General features: G+C 39.7%; 1 protein-coding gene and 1 non-coding gene across 2 annotated transcripts in view; one reads left to right on the top strand and one right to left on the bottom strand.

The window, feature by feature from the left end:
• Positions 1-532, top strand: part of LOC147417001 (uncharacterized) — a 2,189-nt gene extending 1,657 nt beyond the window's left edge. The window contains exon 2 of the mRNA XM_086507917.1: positions 261-532. Within this exon, the coding sequence (XP_086364043.1) occupies positions 261-532 (272 nt within the window). The remainder of the gene's footprint in view (positions 1-260) is intronic.
• A 9,300-nt stretch (positions 533-9,832) lies between these two features.
• On the bottom strand, positions 9,833-9,904 carry TRNAN-GUU (transfer RNA asparagine (anticodon GUU)). Its single transcript has one exon. It is a non-coding gene; the product is annotated as a tRNA-Asn (tRNA).
• Positions 9,905-20,496: the final 10,592 nt, after the last annotated feature.

Genomic DNA, 20,496 nt, shown 5'->3' on the forward strand with positions numbered 1-20,496 from the left:
CACCGCCGGGAAAAGACATAAAAAAAAATTGGTTGAAGTCTGACGTAGTTGTAAACTCGTGGTACATCGGAGCAGTGTAGCGAACGAAATTAGAAATATCGAATCGGATCCAATTTATCGCAATCGATTGGCAAACATGCTAGTTGATCGTATCCTGAAAAACGGCAAAAAATCACTAGCTTATCAGATTTTTTATCAGGCTATGAAGCGGATTAGATAAAAGACAAATAGGAACCCACTGTCTGTTCTGCGACAGGCAGTGCGTGGGGTAACTCCCGATGTAGTCACAGAAACCAAACGTGTGGGTGGATCAACTTATCGAGTTCCCATTGAAGTAGTACCTGCAAAAGGAAAAGCTTTGGCCATCCGGTGGTCATTGATCGCATGTCGAAAACGCTCAGGTCGAAGTATGGCTTTAAGGTCGAGTGATGAATTGATAGATGCCGCCAGAAATTCTGGGAGTGCCATACGGAAGAAGGAAGAGACTCATAAAGTTGCGGAAGCTAACAAAGCTTTTGCCCACTTCCGTTAGTTTTGCTTAGATGAGATTAGTTCCAATCCACAATCTTTTCGTTGTGGATTGGAATCGGGGCGCAAGTATCGGGGAATCGAGAAACACTACGCAGAGATGGATGAGTGAGGGGTTGACGACTACTTCCTCCTTAGTTCGTCAATTATTCCAATATTTACAATACGTTGGCCGATGCAAAGCTGCGGAGTGCTTCGTCCATGAAAAGGCTTGACGCAGGATTCTTTTTTTTTTTTATTTTTTAGAGACCAAAATTGATTAGGGGCGTGCATTACCTAGGAGAGAAATTTCATTTCTCCCTCTCCCCTTGTTTTAGGGAATCCAGGTTGTGAAATAAGTGACAAAAAATTTTGAGATACGGGGAAAAAGCCTCTGTATCCAAGAATTCTAGAGACTCAATCGATTTTGGTTGACACGGATAGGTTTTTGTGATATGCTACATAGTAACAGGCTTACTAGCCTGGGGAATCACTAATTCCTTTTCGAAAACCAAAAATTCCCATGACCGCAACTTTAGAACGACGCGAAAGCGCAAGCCTATGGGGTCGCTTCTGCGACTGGATCACCAGCACTGAAAACCGTCTTTACATCGGATGGTTTGGTGTCTTGATGATTCCCACCCTACTAACCGCAACCTCTGTATTCATCATCGCCTTCGTCGCAGCTCCTCCCGTAGATATTGACGGTATTCGCGAGCCCGTTTCTGGTTCTTTGCTATACGGTAACAACATTATCTCTGGCGCTATCATCCCTACTTCTGCAGCTATTGGGTTACACTTCTACCCAATCTGGGAAGCAGCTTCCGTCGATGAATGGCTTTACAATGGTGGTCCCTACGAACTGATCGTTCTTCACTTCCTACTTGGTGTAGCTTGCTACATGGGTCGCGAATGGGAACTAAGCTTCCGTTTAGGTATGCGCCCCTGGATTGCTGTCGCTTATTCAGCTCCAGTCGCAGCTGCTGCCGCCGTCTTCCTGATCTATCCAATTGGTCAAGGAAGTTTCTCTGACGGTATGCCTCTGGGCATTTCTGGTACTTTCAACTTCATGATCGTATTCCAGGCTGAGCACAACATCCTTATGCATCCTTTCCACATGTTGGGTGTAGCTGGCGTATTCGGCGGCTCTCTATTCAGTGCTATGCATGGTTCTTTGGTAACTTCTAGTTTGATTAGAGAAACTACTGAGAATGAGTCTGCCAATGCAGGTTATAAGTTTGGTCAAGAAGAAGAAACTTACAACATTGTAGCTGCTCACGGCTACTTCGGTCGTTTGATCTTCCAATATGCTAGCTTCAACAATTCTCGTTCTCTACACTTCTTCTTAGCTGCTTGGCCCGTGGTAGGTATCTGGTTCACCGCCTTAGGCATCAGTACTATGGCATTCAACTTGAATGGTTTTAACTTCAACCAATCTGTGGTTGACAGCCAAGGTCGCGTTATAAACACCTGGGCTGACATCATAAACCGCGCCAACCTAGGTATGGAAGTCATGCATGAACGTAACGCTCATAACTTCCCCTTAGACTTAGCCTCTGTCGACGCCCCTTCTATAAACGGATAATATCCGTCTGGTTAGGCAGCACAGCTGGATACCAAACCCTTCAATTTAAGAAGATATAGTTTGGTATCCAATGAAAAGGAAAAGGTAAGGTCCGTACGGTGGAGCAAAAAGGGAGAGGATAACGGACTGTCACAATCTCACGGTCATCAGTTTCCCATCTCGAATTGAGAAGAACGAAGAATTGGAATATCCTTCCGGGATTTCCTAATTGAAAAGAGTTACTAATTTGATTCGCTGAATTCTTGTAACCTTTCAATCTTTTGGGTAGAAGGAGTTGGGAGTACATTCCTCATTTTGCAGATTCTATGTTGTCTTGTTAGATACATGCAGTTAATATGGATGTGTATCATCCAAATAAGCTATCTAGCTTAACAGATGGATCTCGTTCACATTTGGGGAGCCCCTTAACAAAAGCAAGTGGCAAAAGGGGCGGACGTAGCCAAGTGGATCAAGGCAATGGATTGTGGATCCATCACGCGCGGGTTCAATCCCCGTCGTTCGCCCATCCGAGTAATTCAATACTACTGCTCCGCCCGCTTAAGGCAGGGAAAATTTGCCGAGTTGGGTGGGATATATGCGGGTCTCCTCGACAATAACATCTGAGAATTCCCAATTTCATTCCAGCTTCGGATGCAACTATTTACGGAAAGAACCAGACTCGTCTGATAGATTTCCTCCATCACATCTTGAAATGTTCGAAATTCTCAGTATAATAAATATGGGAAATAGATAGATAAGTAGTCTCAGAACTAATATGGGAAAAAGCTATGGTAAAAAAGGTGATAGAAAAAGGAAGAGGAGTAAGGGGCCGAGATTATTCATCTAAAGTTTGGGACTTCTTAGAAATCGATGCATTAAACTACTTCTCCGAATCATTGAAAAACCACTATCTCGAAGAACTTGTAGTTAGTCCAGCTTCCACTGCTGAACCTTTCATCAGATTATCTGACTTGTGATTTCTAAGTTTACTGTTTCTACGTAATCTGCGTCATTCAATAATGAGGGGTAGTGGCGTCACCCTGGAAATGCTGATGTTGCTGGCGATACCAATTTTTATGCATTGCCTGAGTTACAAAAATTCGATTGATAGGGGTTTTGTATTAGCAAAAGTCATTGATGGAGGTGAGGGGATAAGAAAGAAACAGACGGAAAATTATGGCAATTTCTCCTACGATTGCTTCCTCCAATTCAAGAGATTTTTATCCGTCGGAAGAGATGGGAAGAGAGAAATACTGGAGCCCTACTACTTAGGTTTGAACAAAGATATTTCAATTTCTGCAAGTTCTTCAAAGGAGGAAAGAGAAATCCGTTATGATGTCACGACTCCCTTGCCTTCCGGTAGGTGGAAGGCACGCATAATGAGGAGGGATTCCCTACTATTTGGCGGGGATAGATTCAAGGGGAAAACTGAAGGGATTCAAGTGGTTCGTGGGGGTAGGTATCTGCAAGATTTAGTTAGGTTTTTCAAATTCTATAAAAACTTGGTAGTTTCCAAAAACGGAAGTGACTGCCACCAAAACAATTTTGATTCGTTGCTTCTCCGGGAAATCTGTGACAAGCAAGATCTGGGTCGGTTACAAGCAATACGGTTGGGAAACAATTCATTAAGTTCCGTAGTATTGTACCCCTTTGAATCTGAATCCGCAGATTCAGCCGATCCCCGGAGGGACGGATCGGCATTTCCCTCTGAGCAAGAAGTCTTTTCCAACTTGTATTCGTTTACGTCTCGTGAGAAAACAATATTGTTTCGCAACTCTATATCTGGATTAGATTATGGAGAAGATGAGGGAGGCTTTCCCGTTCTACATGCTTATTCACAAGTTAGAAATCAATTAATAAACCGACTCACCAACTTCCTTTCGATAATTAGGAAATCAAACCTTCCTCTTGGTGGGAAAATAGTTATTGACGTCAGTAATAGGATCAAATCCGAGAGAGTCTTTTTTCCATCGGGAATGAAAAAAAATATGCCGTTTACCAAAATATCTGGCAAGAAACTTAGGTTAGCAAGTGGCGGATACTTCGACTTCGTTGAGATTTTCCCAACCTATTTTAAAGCATCCTTAGAGATACCTAGGGAAACAACTAATCAAAATGGAAATACTAATTTTTTAGACGAATTGGAAGGAGGGGGGAACCTAGATTCAATTTATTCTCTAGTTAGATTATATGGGCGAAATAGAATCATACCTCTCTACTCAACATACATATTTCTTCTCCACGATTATTTTTGTGCGTTATCCACTGAATATTTCTTCCGAATCAAATATTGGTTGGATGGCTGGACGGGTGGCAGAGTATACATCAGTTTCACGGGAATTGCAACTGAAGAAACAGTATTCAAGTGGAAGGATGACGTAGAGCGTCTATCGAACGAATATGTTACCTCCCATATTGGTCAGTGTAGGAATGTTCAATCAAATCTGTATAGACGGCTCGATGCAACACGGAATTTGTATGTTTCGCCTGTTAAGAAATTCTTGGGAGAAGCAATGAAGTACAACTTGGCAGAATTAATCTGCCGTGTGTCACTAGTGGGAAACGAGTTGCTAAATAAGACTGGTGTCAGTCTCCGTAGTACCAATAGACATACCAAGAAATATTTTCACCGATTTCTCGATGTGTTATTTCTTTCCAAAATGATTGTTGCTGAGGCTACTCGCCAGAAAATTCTGATAGATACCGTTGATTACTGCATCGAAAAATTGGACGACATAGATTTTGAAAAATTGAACAAAATGGATCGTATTGAGCTTGATTTTTTCTCAAGTTTATCCGATGGTTACATTGACGAAGAGATACTTCTTTTCAAAACAATTCTTGAAGAAAGAAAAAGTTTCTTAGTCGAGTCTAGACTGTTAACAAGTGAAAAATCGGTAGGCTCCTCGACTGCGCTAAAACCTGCGTCGAATTTCACCTCTCTCGGGTTGTCTTGCATCGAAGCTATCCGAGCAGGATTCTCGGGTGAGGCTCTTTCTATTATGGGGAGACAAAATTGGAATCTGTTTGTGTGTGATTTAAGCCGTGGGGGGAATTCAATTAGGAATATTGGTGAGAGTCTTCCAAAAAACATTTCCGATCAAATGGATGAAATAAACAACTCACCTATACGGAGCCGGGCTGGAAACAACTTTATCCAGAGAATCAAAAGGGGTTTCTTCGTCGGGAACTGTAGCAATAGTTATCTCGACGTGTTAGAAAACTTTTATTTGAGCTCCGACGAGAAAGCCATCTCCTCATCTGATATCCTTTCACTTATTCACCTCCAATTGTCAGATTCGTTATCATCCAATTTTTCGAAACAAACGGCAGGGGAGGTAGCTGATCACTTACTCACACCAATTCAACTTATTTCGCCTAACCTGCATGAATCCGCGACCATAGTAACTCATTTGGATGGACTTCCCAATTCTATTTCGGATCTGAATGGGTTACTGGCAAGTTTGAGCTCATCCCCCCGTGAAGCGACAGACTCGTTCCTATTTTCGTGTAGTAATGATGGAGTTTCTTTGGAGGAGGCGTCGAGAAACTCCGACTCGTGGTCGGATCATCAGCGAACCCAACCTCGTCGGAATCTGCTGGTATTAGATCGAGTCAATTCGGAGAAGTTTTTCAAAGATGGATTAGACTCGAGAAATGGTTCCCCCACGAGTCAAGTCTATCGAAACGGGTTGTCTATTGAGTATTTTTGGGAACCGAAAAAATTGGATACACCTTATTGGTCGCTAAGATTCTCATTATTCAATGGCGTAACATCAAGATTTATAGCGGGATCAATTGGGGAGGATGTTACCCGCCAAGATGCGGGGTTCGCAGATTCATCTGCCCGGGAAGAAGCTACTTGCCCGTCCCATTTCATCAATTTCAATGAATTATCAGAAGATTTGAACAGATATAAGATCTCTTGGATTTTCTGGAGAGACAGTATCGGCGAAAATTGGAGCTTATTGGGAGATTATATACCCCTGTTTTTTACCCCCACCTGGTGGAGATACTTCTGCGATCTAATTACAAAAGCATATCCGGAAATAGTACTTAAGATAAGTTACGACTCAAATCATGATCTTCGTAGAATTTCTGAAGGAATTGCTAGGGGTTTAGTAGGTAGCGCGAAGGGCTATTTACTCCGAAGCCTGCAAAGGCTAGGATTGATATTCGGAAACAATTCTATTAATACTATATCATCCGAGACAGATCTTCTCATTCTCGAAAAAATCCCTGATAAAGCGGAGATTTTACATCCGGGGGAATGGTCGGTATCTCAATTTTCCAATAGGCCTATCTCCTATTGCTGCATCCTCTCAATATTACTTGTTCTCCTGTCATTGAAACATCCTTTGTCTGCCGTTTCGGGTTCCAATTCCTTTCATTTGTGGAAACGTTTTGCTACTATTGACTATTTAACAGACCCAATGCGTGGATCCTATTTGAGAAAGGTAATGTATTCCCCCCCGACAAGCTAAATGTTAACAAGAGATCTACTAATTCATTCTCTCAATAGATTCTTGAATTGTGTAAGTAATATACTTTTTTTCCTTTTCGTGAAAAATGAAATTGATTCGTGGATATTTCGTAGAGAAAGCTCTGATATTTTAGATAGTAATAAAGAACTACTGACTCAACATTTGGTAACGACTAAGATTCTCTACAGGTATGCATCGAAATCAAAATTCAATTATGATTTATCGAGCAACAAGATTTTTCATGAACCTTACCCGCAAGATAGATCCAACGTTTTGGCATACTTACTTCAATTCTGGCAAAATGATCTATTGGGTCACAAGATTCGTAAGTTGGATCCTGCGGAGAAGTGGGCTTTTTCCGCCCTTGGGAGAGATATTCTATTTTCGGCAACAACAAGGCGAAGAGACAGTCTACTAAATATGCCATGTCGTGACATACCTATTTCACTCCAATCGGGATTATTACCATCCAAAGGAATTTTGCTAGTAGGACCTGTAGAAACTGGCAGATCCTCTCTTATTAGAGATGTAGCATCCAACTCCTACTTTCCAGTGGTGAAACTACCACTCAAAAAATTCATATACAACCGATCTTTTTTCAATAATGTACGTGGAAATTTCATCTCGAAAGAGAGCGTACACCGATTAAATATCGTCTTTGAAATAGCGAAAGAAATGTCTCCTTGTACATTATGGATTCAAGATATTCATGAATTGAATATTTGTCGTTCGTATAATAAGCTAGAAGCTGATCCCAAATTTCTACTTTGCCAAATATTGAAGAGTATTGGTCACAAGCTCGGCAACTCCGACATCCGCGAGAATGTCGTTATTGCCACGACTCACGTACCTGCGAGGATAGATCCAGCTTCAGTAGCTCCGAATCGGTTAAACTAATTAATAAATTTTCGGAGGTCCAATGGGCGTCAACGTCAGAAAGAATTGTCAATTCTATTACGTATCAAAGGTTTCGAGGTAGGGGCTAATCCGACTCTTCTTGAGAGTACTGTGTCTGGAACTGCAGGTTATAGTAAACGAGATTTACTTCTTCTCGCTAATGAAGCGTTATTGATAGGTACTTCCAAAGGGAGAAAGTTTGTATGTAGCAACACAATTGGATTAGCTTTGCATAGGCAACATTCGACTGTTAGTGATATGGGCAATGAGATGGAATCTAATTCTGAATGGGAAATCTCTTCCTACAAGATGGCAGAAGTAAAGAATAGTTTGACAGATATTTCTCTCACAACTTTTCCATTTATTGGTCGTGACGAGTTAAAAATGCGATTTTATTACTTGTCTAACTGGTATGTGGAACCTTCAACAACCGAATCAACAATTGATGAATTCACTATGTTTTTGCATCTCCCAGAGCTAATAGCCAAATTAGTAGCTCGCGATTCGTTCCAAATGGATAGGGGAAAAGAAGATAATTTCATTGTTATCGACAAACTCGTAGAGAATGACTTAAACCTAGCTTGTGGCGTCCTAGAAAACCTCTCGAATAATTTCCCACGTCCGGAAATTTGTAGGGGAGAGAGCCGGCGCAGTAATAGTTTTCCTCCCCCTCTTCCTATTGGAAAACCCAAGTATTGCTCAGGTGTAACCTCTCTAAGTCGCTCTTCCAAATCTCTGAAAAGAGGGAGAATTAGTAGTCTAACCGATTTCGAGATGCAACAGTCACCCGAATTAAGAAACTCAGCGGCAGAGATATCGCGTGAGATTACTTGGTCCCGCAAGGCTTGGCGTCTCCGTTTCCTGCGAAGCGGGACTTACGAATTGATGGGGGTATTATCCGAACCCAACCATTTGTATAACTTAATTCTTCTTTACTACAATCAGAATTACATACCCCAACAAGATTTTGAATTCAGTAAGATTAGGGGAAAGAGAAGTAAGTGGCGCGAGAAAAGCGGGTATCTTTTCAGCTTCGAGAAATCTGTCACTAATGGAACAGATAATTCCATTAAAAGATTGGAAAACCGATTGGATAATATGTTGTTACGTGAGCAATTTCTCGAATTGGGAATCTCTGGCGATTCATCTAATGAGTATGAAACACATTGTGATCGATTGAATGAAATGACTCGACTCTTCGGGGGGCGCTTCATCTGGGACCCCATGCTTCTGTTCCAGCCAGACCCTAACATTCCTTCCCTGCGCCGCAACTTGTTGTCAACGAAAGAACTGGCACGGAGGCTTCACACCATTTACGGTATGAGAAGGCAGCGCCTTCAGAAGATGTCAAATAATAAAATTAAAGATTTTTTCCTCTATAGCGAAGAGAATCCAAAATTGAAACCCGACTCATCTCTCAATCGGCGGAATAATCTTCCTCTGGAAGAGGAGGAGCGAGATTCCGAATACGTCAGGGAAACCTCTTCCGTAGATATACATCTGCAATATCCGCAGATATTTACTCCCGTTCGTTTGGGTTGCTACGCGGTAGCGGAGGATTTCCCGGAACGATTTCTTCGGTTTAGGCTTCTGGTTCATAGAAACAAATGGCTGAGACGGAACCGTTCCCCATTTCGGGATTTTCTTATTTATAATATGTTGCTTGAAACTTATGAATATCTATCCAATCCGTTTCGGTTTGGTAAAGCATCACTGGATTGAACAATGAAACAATTCCTTCATGAAAGTTCGATGTCATGAAACAACTGTTGTTTCCTCACCTAGATACTCCCCACTCCGTTTAGATCTCTAGCCATAGAATTGGAAGCCAACTCACTCAGTAGGAGGAAGATCTCTATTTTCCTTTTACTGATACGGAAAATCTAATTATAGCATTTCAAAAAGAAAAGAAGTTGGAGAACAGTTACTATAGGAATTAGGAGTCTCTCCACTGAGAGGTAGGATTGGAAGGAGTGATATAGGTTATTCCGCAGGAATTATGCGAACGAAGACAATTCTTTGTCTTCCCAATAACTATCCTCGATAAGATTTTGGATTTCCCCCCCCCCCCTCACCCTCCCCAAGTAGCTCCAAGGATCTCATTGAGGCGTCGAAATCTAAGAATTTCCACTTTAAATCAATCCGGTGTATCGAATGACTGGAATGGGCCAATTAAATTAGTCAAGTGGGGGGGGGGGGAGAACGGAACGTGCCAATATTCTCGTTTCCATTCGTTGGTGTCGAGGCCTAAAATAGCGCGATAGCAAACCATTCAGTGGTTGGTGGGTCACGCCAACTTGATTTGGCATATGTGTGATGTGAAATACAGCTCTCCTAATCCTAATTAGTATTAGTGGAAATTCTTGACGTAGATACGGATCTCCCCGGATAGGATTCGAACCTACGACCAATCGGTTAACAGCCGACCGCTCTACCGCTGAGCTACCGGGGAAAATGGTAGGGGATTCAGTCCCATACACACTTGCTTGAATACCTTATTTTCCAGAAGCCAATTCCAAATCTGGAAGGAGTTAAGCTTTCTTTGCCATTGCAAAAACTTTGCGTACTCCCTAGCCCCCATTCATTATAGGGGGGGGTAGTGGCGATAGCAATCCCATTCGAATGGAGGGCCCCCCAATCATGGGCGTGGAGGGTGGGGGGGGGGGGGGGGTCAACCGGCCGAGACGAGGTCAAGATCAACCTGGCAAGCCCCTCCCCAAGATTCGTATTGATCAATCACCAATGAGTGGTTTCTATTATTCCCCCCTTCCGGGGCGTAGTAGAATAGTTGCGGGATTCTTCCTCCACGTTTATTTTGAGGACTAGAATTAGGGGGAATAGAGGAAGCAAAATAGAATTAGAAAGATGGGGAAGATGAAAAATAGTCGGGAGAAATGAACGCGAATTGGAGTTTCGTGAAACGAAAGTAGCAGTTTATGGAAAAGGTGGAATTGGAAAATCAACAATAGCTGTAATATATCGATAGCTTTAGCCAGAAGAGGAAGAAAAGTCTTACAAATTGGATGTGACCCAAAACATGATAGTACATTTACACTAACAGGATTTTTAATACCTACAATTATAGATACTTTACAGGTGAAAGATTACCACTATGAAGATGTATGGCCCGAAGATGTGATTTATAGAGGTTACGCGGGGGTAGATCGTGTAGAAGCTGGAGGACCCCCTGCAGAGCAGGATGCGGCGGGTACGTTGTGGGAGAAACGGTAAAACCTTTGAAAGAATTAAATGCTTTTTTTACGAATATGACATCATCATTCATTCGATGTTCTGGGAGATGTTGCTTGCGGGGGATTTGCCGCTCCCTTAAATTATGCGGATTATTGCATTATTATAACTGATAATGGCTTCGACGCTCTATTTGCGGCAAACCGTATTGCCGCTTCAGTTAGAGAAAAATCACATACCCATCCCTTGCGACTAGCGGGTCTAGTTGGAAACCGAACATCCGGAAGAGATCTTATTGATAAATATGTAGAAGCTTGCCCATGCCTGTACTAGAGGTATTGCCCTTAGTAGAAGATATTCGCGTATCGAGAGTGAAAGGAAAAACCTTGTTTGAAATGGCTGAATATCAACCGAATTTAAATTATGTTCGTGATTTTCATTTGAATATAGCAGATTAAATCTTATCCGAGCCAGAGGGAGTCGTGCCAAGGGAAATTCCAGATAGAGAATTGTTTAGCTTGCTCTCTGATTTTTATTTAAATTCCACCTTTACAAATGAAAGTGATGGTGGATATGACCACCAAGATGTTCCGCTTGACTTTACAATTATTCGATGATGAAGAGAGTAAATCTTTGTGTCTATACATAGATGGATTTACATCCACACTTTTCTAATCTAAGGAAACACTTTCATGAAAACTCCGGAGACTCTTGCTTTCGAATGTGAAACCGGCAATTACCATACGTTCTGCCTGCCCAATTAGTTGTGTAGCTTGGTTGTACCAAAAAATTGAAGATAGTTTTTTCCTGGTAGTGGGTACAAAAACTCGTGGTTATTTTTTTTTGCAAAATGCTCTTGGAGTGATGATTTTTGGCCGAACCTCGATATGCAATGGCAGAATTGGAAGAGGGCGATATCTCAGCTCAGTTAAATGATCAGAAAGAGTTGGAAAAGATTTGCTTACAAATAAGAGACGATAGGAATCCCAGTGTTATCATTTGGATTGGCACTTGTACTACAGAGATAATAAAAATGGATTTGGAAGGTATAGCGCCAAAATTGGAAAAACAAATTGGAATACCTATAATAGTTGCACGAGCAAATGGATTGGATTACGCCTTCACTCAGGGGGAAGATACCGCGTTGGCTGCCATGGCGCATCGCTGTCCGGAATACAAACATTGCACAACGAACTTGAAGAACCGGACTGATGAAATGGCGCGTATTGATAATCATACTACTAACAAATCTCCCTTTGAAGCGAGTAAATTGACAAGATTCAATTTAGTGCTTTTGGTTCTTTATCCTCCAGTATAGCTTCGCAACTGAATTTAGAATTGAAACGCCAATCAATTTCTGTTTCAGGTTGGTTACCTTCGCAGAAATACGAGGAACTCCCCGGCTTAGGAGAGGGTATCTATGTTTGCGGAGTGAATCCTTTTCTGAGTCGTACAGCAACAACATTTATGCGTCGCCGGAAATGTAAGTTAGTTGGAGCACCTTTCCCAATTGGTCCGGATGGCACACGCGCCTGGATCGAAAAATTTGTTCAGTTTTTGATATTAAGTCATACGGTCTAGAAAATAGGGAAAGTGAAATATGGGAAAATGTCAAAGATTATATCCAGGTAATAAATGGTAAATCCGTATTCTTTACGGGAGATAATTTATTGGAAATTTCTTTGGCAAGAATTTTTAATTCGATGCGGAATGATTGTTTACGAAGTAGGAATTCCCTATATGGATAGACGATACCAAGCTGCTGAGCTTTTGTTTTTACAACATACTTGCCGGAAGATGAAAACACCCCCTACCCCGGATTGTTGAAAAAACCCGACAATTATGGACAGATACAACGTATGCATGAGCTTAAACCACATTTGGCTATTACGGGAATGGCTCATGCTAATCCTTTGGAGGCTAGAAATATAGATACCAAATGGTCAGTTGAATTCACATTTGCACAAATTCACGGATTCAGTAGCGTTCGAGACATCCTCGAACTAGTTACTCGTCCGCTGCGACGTAGGGGTGTTATAACCCCAGGTTTTCGCAGCTTATCAAAACAAACGACAGGAGATTGATTAAATTTTTATTTAATCTTCTTTTTAAAAATACATAACAATTGGTAGCGAATCACTATGAAGAGATATTTAACTCCGTTTACTCAATTCCTTAATCAATAATTTTGTCAATTCCACAATTTTGAAAACGATTAAGGAGGGAAATCATACTTTTTTTTTTTCAAAATTTCCCGGAATCACTTGAATAATCTTGCATTTCCGCGTATAATAACGTTAATACTATTGGTACTGGTAGAAATAGAAGTAGATTTAAAGGAAATGTTGGAAGGTAGAGTTTTAAGAAAGATTTTAATAAACAAGCAATAAGTACGTGAGACTACAAACAATTAGTAAAATTTTCTACACATCAAAAAAGCTGCAACGAATACAAAGATATTGTTGTCACTGCCCTGGCCAAAACTGATGGATCCCTATATGCTACTTGGTTTCTACTATGGGTTACTTACAACATTACCCGTGGGACCTTCGCAAATCCTATGTGTGAGATCTTTTCTTTTGGGTGGGAATCTAAGTGGGCTAATTTCTATCAGTGGGTCGGTATTGGCACAACTAATAACTGCATCATCAATCTACTGCTCGCCAATTTATCTATTACTGCTAAGGCCACATTTACTAACTATTGTGGCAATACCGTATACACTTCTCTTTTGTCTGGTAATCAAGGATTTTCCAAATTATCAGATTTTGCGTCCCGTGACATCATTACGTGACTCACGAGTAGCTAGATTATTTTTGATAAGTTTCTTTTTTCAAATATTGAACCCAATAATGTTACCAAATAGTGTGTTAACAAGACTGATTTATCTATACTTCTTCAGGTATAGCACCAATACAGTTTTTATGGTATCTACTTTTATGGGTTGGTTAACTGGTCAGGCAGCATTCAATTTTTTTTCTAGACTACTTTTAAGTCGGGTGAAAGGGGATTCCCCGATATTATATCTAGTGGCGAAACGTTTTATATATGCAACTTTTAGTATTGTTTCCATCTCATATGCTGTGGCATATTTGGGTAGAGCTCCGGTCTCTTTTTGGACCAAAAAGTTCATGAATGAATCTCATGATAGAGAAATGAATCTTTGGGAAATTGCTGAATATTCGGATCTATTGTGGTGGTTTTTTAAATAAACCGTGGCCCACTTCTTTTTTTGATCCCTCTAGGGCAAATCGGAGTAATCGATTTGTCAAAAATCGTCGATTCCACATGAATAATACTTTTTATAAGGGGAGAACATCCACATACTTTTTTGAAAAATGTTTAACTGATGGTAAAGAGAGATTATCTTTTCTAGCATTGCCCAGTTTGTCAATTTTTGGGAAAGAAATGTATCAATCGATGGCAAAGTCCCGTAGATCTTTTGGAATCCGTTTATCATATCAAAATTGGGTTTCAAAAAAATTAGCGAAAACAAAATTCTTTGAGAAAGAATTAACGGATCAAATCAAGTTGTTAGACACTGGTTCTTCATTCTCAAAGACGATGAGTAGAAAAACAAGATTGATGGGCGGTAAAAGGAGGAGAATACCCCGCACCTATGACCCCTTTGTCAATAACTTCCGCATAAGAATTCCAGTTTCACAGACATTTTTGTTAGAAGATGACTTGGGTTTGAGTCTATGGGAATGGGATAAATTGGCGACGGAAAGAAAAAATAGAAAGGCAAAAAAAACTGTCAGGATAAATGCTATCAAGGATAAGATTTTCACAAAAGATCGGAGATGGAAACATGGATATGGAAATCCGCTACCGTGGGAACCTTTGCCGTCGAGAAGTAAACGCATGTTCTATTTTATATTTGAAAATCGAGCTTTATACGACTACGATCTACAAAATATCTTGAAAAAGATAAAATCTTCGCCCACACTCGATGTTACTTGGAAAGAAATAATGGATTTAGATTATGAAGACCATATCTTATTTTTGACCTACTTAGAGGTGGGATGCTGTCACCGATTTGGTTGGATATCTCCACTCAAAGCCTTTTTGAGAAAAAGTTCTAAGAGTTTGTCAAATGTAGAACGGAGAATACGCAGACTAAATAAAATTGGGAATTTGAGTATGGATCTGGCTCGATATACTATCCTGTATTTTGAAAATAATTTTGATATACCGGGGAGGAGACGGCGATTTTCGCTACAGAAAATTGCGTAATGTGGGTATCACTTTCGCAAAAGGAAAGCCCAGATCAGAAAGATTAATGAAGCGATATGCAAAAGTATCTGATTTCCGTAGAAAATTTCTGAAGGGCTCTATGCGTTCTAGGAGGCGAAAGACCTTGCTCTGGAAAGCACTTCAAGAAAAAATACGTTCGTCTTTTTTCCTCAGATCAGCAGAAAGGACAATCTTGTTTCAATCACTTATTGAGCGACTGACAACTTCAAGCCGTGAAGAAAAATTTAGTGAGTTGGAAAAAGACACGGATTACGAATTTCAGAAACAACTACTAGATATCTCTTTATCAGCGAAAAGGAGTTTAATCGGTGAATCGAAGCTTACTCGTTCAGCTATAGCAGCTAGATCAGACATAGGTCCTATCCATAATGGAAGGGGATATATGCTAGTTTTTCAATCCAGATTTCGAAAGTTTATTAAACTACCAGTACTTATAGTCTTGAAAAATATCGGACGTATTTTACTCCGTCAAAATTCCGAATGGAATAAGGACTGGACGGGATGGAAGAAAGAAATTCATATCAATTGTACGTTTGATGGCGAAGACTTTTCACAAGATGAGTTACCTCCACGATGGTTAAGAGAAGGTATTCAGATAAAAATTGTGTATCCGTTTCAACTGAAGCCTTGGCACACAGATGGGAATGAAAAACAACATACTCTTCAAAGAAAACACAAAGAAATTGGATCTAAAAGCCGGGAATTGAAAAGCAAAAGGAAATTGAAGCAAAAGAAGCACAAATTTACTTATTTAACTGTTTTAGGGTATCAGACGGATATACCTTTTGGAACTATTCAAAAGAAAACTTCTTTTTGGAAACCTGTTCGGAGAAAGTTAATTCGGATTTGTAAAAGAAGCTTGCCTCGTCAAATTAAACAAGCCTATCAATTTATTCACTCTAGGTTCGAGAAAGTATCAAAATTGAATTCAACTCCATCGAAGAAATTGAATCTTATTTCCAATCTAAGACAAGGTGGAAAATTACTAAGTGACTATAGTCTGGATGAGAAAAGTTGGATGAAAACCTCATCTACCAATTACGTAAATGAAAAGACAAAACCTAACTGTAATGTAATTTCAAACAGTGAGAGATTTATTGCTATTGGTGGGGAAATGAGTCCGGCTAATGTTACTCGTAAACAACTTGTTACTCGGGACCAGGTAGAAAGAGAATTTTTAATGAGTATCGTTGCAGTTGACTCCAAAAACCTTTTGGACGAAAAAATAGATGACCCATATTCCAAAATAACTTCGAAGGATTTGGAAACAGGCGATACTACATCAGGTGACATAAATCTTGTGAATTCCACCAAATTTGAACGGAAGCAATTGGTCGATTCCGAGGAAGCAGGATTAAGTTTATATTTACTTGTCAGAGAATTAATTGAAACATTTGTTTCAGTACTAATAAACTTGCCTTTCACAATTAACAGGATTTTTGTTCATTACTTCACTGAATTCCTCGCGTTGTATACAAAATTGGCAGGGATATTGGATAACATTAATGAGGGAAGCAATTTATCAACAAGAAGTAAATCGTTGCAATTTGACTTGCCATCTCAAACCTGTATTTATATTGATATGTGGAACATCGGTATGAGGGGCAGCTTAAACCTGGATCTGTTAGTTAATGATAAAAGAAGTAGCAGTAATTGCGGAGTAAAAAATAGACAGAGTGGCATCTATGTTGAAACCGACGGTGTATCAAACCTATATCAACCCAAAATGTACGAGAAACAAACTCCCGTCCATTACAATTTAATCGCGACAAAATTTCTGAGTCCTGAAATAAGAAATAATCATGTAAATGATTTAACAATGTGTTTTGATACGGAGACTGGCAAAACTGATGAAGAGTTTTTTGATGAAAAGGTTGCGAGGTCTATAGAGAATTGGGGATTTTTGAATAAATCTTGCAAATTGGATGAAATTAATTGGAATGAATGGTTATATTCTCTCTCCAGATATAACTTACCATTAACAGCCTGGCGCAATATAGCACCTCGGAAGTGGAAAGTTTGCTTGAGTGAACTTAGTAGTATTGAGACAAATACGATAACTGAATTGAAAGATCAGGTATCTCAAAACAAGCTACACAGTTATTATTCCATATACACAAAAAAATCTTTCCTCAGGAATAAAATTAGTAATTTTAGTAAACTGCGTAAACATAGAAACCTGCTACAAAACCTAACTGATTGATTCCGTACAAAATGGCGATGTGGAAAATTTATCTGTGCAACGAGATATTATGGAGCAAAGGTTTCATTGCAAGAGTTGCATTCAAAAAAGTAGTAGAGGAGGAAGAAACAGAATTAGCAAATTTGTTCACTTTCTGAGTTCTAATGTGGAGAGCAAAAATAATTTGAATTTGCAAATTGATTTGCTATCGTGGTTAGATCCAGATATTGCAAAAACAAAAATATTTTTAAAAAAAAAGAAAAAGGCAAAGCAGTTAAAAAATCCTCTATTGAGAAATCACTACCGATACAGATATGTATTAGACATATCCGGCAGATTCCAAAAGGTATTGAATCAGTTGAATGATCTCACGTTAGATGAAAGAGAAGATGCGGACTACATTTTTCGATGGAAATTTAAATTTGAAACAGAATTGGAAAAATTTAGAAACTTAATTTCTCTCACGAGAATGCTAGGAGATGACCAAGATTTGATTACACTTTGTACAAATATTGAAGTAAATTCAGATTTGCTAAATTTGCAATTTAATGCAAAAACTAAACGTGATATGTTTCATAACTTATCTGTTGTTTCAGCCCATCGTTTGCGGCTAGTATTTGACGATCAAGATTTGTTGTATAAAATAATCAACCCTTTGCTAAAATTCAAAGGGAGATTAAGAGGTATATTTAGGAGACGTTTATACAGAAATGTATATAACGGTAGTTATATTTCCAATTTGTCACATATATTAACTGAACGAAATTGTAAACAGTCTTGCCTCTATAACATCGATGACCTTTTATCTCCGCGACGTAGGCGGGAATTTCGATTTCTCTATTGTCTATTGAGCCCAAAAATAGAATATTCCCAATATATATCAAGAATTAAAAAAATAGACAATGCTGAGAAAAAACAAACCCTTTACCATCTCCCAAGACCGATCAGGATTCAAAAGATTAAACGTTTTTTATGGCCCAGTCACCGATTAGAAGAAGCGGCCTGTACAGGCAGATCCTGCGTTGGCGTTATGACTGGAAGTCGATTTGTAACGCTTAGAATCCGAATGTATCCTATTCCTCTAAATTAAAAAACCGGGTGTGACATACACTCAGTTGCTAAGTTGAATTCTTGAAATTGAAATAGTTGGAAGTCAATTATCCACGAATTTGAATTTCATGGATAGGTTAAAGCATTTGCCGGTCAGATCAGATGCGGTAACTCAAGTCGTGATTATGGGGTGTGTGTGGGAATGTTTATACCACCCCCCCTAAACAACTGGATTTTCATCTTAAGAGAATTAGTGCTGCAACTAGCAGTCAAACCCCTTATAATCGATGCAAGGCGGGGACGAAGTTGTGCTTACTACTAATATTACCATGAAAAAACAAGAATCTATTCACACGCAGCTTCCGGGTGAAAATGTAAATACGGGATTCACTGCTTCTCAGATTTACTACTCAACCTACCAAGTTTCGAAGCTTACTTCCCATTTGGAATTACACCCTAGGGACTATTCATCTCAAATAGGGTTATGGAAATTACTTGGTAGACGCAAGCGTCTCCTAGCTTATTTGTTCAAGAAAAATACGGGTTTATATGAAAGAGTTTTAACAAAATTAGGTATTCGTGGATTAAAAGTGAAAGGACGTTAGCGTGAAAAAACTATCTTTTTGCCTCCTCCAGGGGTTTGATTTATCGCCTATTGTAATTGGAGCAGTTGTCTCATTCTCGGGTCAACAGAGGTTTATGATATTTAGTGGAGAGGAAGCAATTTACGAGTATTCGTCTTGAAGATATTGATCCAGTTGTAGTAAGCATGGGTCCTCATCATCCCTCAATGCACGGTGTTCTCCGGCTTGTTGTTGCTTCGCAGGGTGAAAATGTTGTTGATTGTGAACTAATATTGGGATATCTGCATCGAGGAATGGAAAAAATTGCCGAAAATCGAACAACTTCGCAATATCTTCCCTATGTGACGAGATGGGATTATTTAGCTACTATGTTTACTGAAGCAGTTACGGTCAATGCACCGGAAAAATTGGCAAATATTCAGATACCCGAAAGAGCTAGTTACATACGCGTAATCATGCCTGAATTAAGTAGAATAGCATCTCACCTGTTATGGCTCGGGCCATTCCTAGCGGATATCGGTGCACAAACCCCCTTCTTTTATATATTTCGGGAAAGGGAGATGATTTATGACTTGTTCGAGGCGGCTACGGGTATGAGAATGATGCATAACTACTTTCGAATTGGGGGAGTTGCCGCGGATTTGCCATACGGATGGATCGATAAATGCTTGGATTTTTGCCAATATTGCCTGCCAAAAATCTATGAGTATGAGCGATTAGTTACGAAAAATCCTATTTTCTTAAAACGAGTGCAGGAGTAGGTTTCATAAACAGACAGGAAGCCATCAATTGGGGATTATCTGGACCTTCGTTACGAGCTTCAGGGGTTCAATGGATCTCCGCAAAATTGATCATTATGAGTGTTATGATAAGCTGGATTGGCAGATTCAGTGGCAGGGGAAGGAGATTCTTTGGCTCGATATTTAGTACGAATCGACGAAATGAAAGAATCAATAAATATTCTTCGACAAGCTTTAAAACTTCTCCCGGAGGTCCATATGAAAATCTAGAGGGTCGGCGTCTTGTGCAAAAGAAAGACAAAATAGATTGGAACGGTTTCAACTACCAGTTTGTCGGAAAGAAATCTTCTCCTACTCTTAAATTGCCTAAACAGGAACATTATGTAAGAGTAGAAGCTCCTAAGGGAGAATTGGGATTTTTTTAATTGGAGATGATAGTGTCTTTCCTTGGAGATTGAAAATTCGTCCACCTGGTTTTACAAATTTGCAGATTGTCCCTCAATTGATTAGGGGAATGAAACTCGCGGATATTGTGACAATATTAGGTAGTATAGACATCATCATGGGAGAGGTTGATCGTTAGAATGATAAATAGTACCGAATTTTGCAGAAATAAACTAATTCATCTTTTTGACGAGTTAGAAATTACAATGAATCTTTCCAAATCAATTTGGATTTTTGCTTCTACTCTTCTTCTAGTTTTGGGAGTCACGACGGGAGTTTCAGTAATTGCATGGCTCGAATGAAAAGTATCCGCGGGGGTTCAGCAACGAATTGGACCAGAATATGCAGGTCCACTAGGAATTATTCAATCCCTAGCTGATGGAATTAAACTTCTTTTAAAAGAAGATATCATTCCAGCTAAGGGTAATGCCTGGTTATTTGCCGCCGGACCGGCTGTCGTAGTCACACCAGTATTTATTACTTATTTGGTAATACCTTTTGGCCAACATATCATATTATCCGATTCGGGAATAGGTGTCTTTTTCTGGATTGCTATCTCAAGTATTGTACCCCTGGGTCTTCTTGTGGCAGGGTACGG

Source organism: Adiantum capillus-veneris, unplaced genomic scaffold (genome assembly GCF_014529385.1).
Source record: "Adiantum capillus-veneris isolate H3 unplaced genomic scaffold, ASM1452938v2 Hic_scaffold_33, whole genome shotgun sequence".
NCBI lineage: Eukaryota > Viridiplantae > Streptophyta > Polypodiopsida > Polypodiales > Pteridaceae > Adiantum > Adiantum capillus-veneris.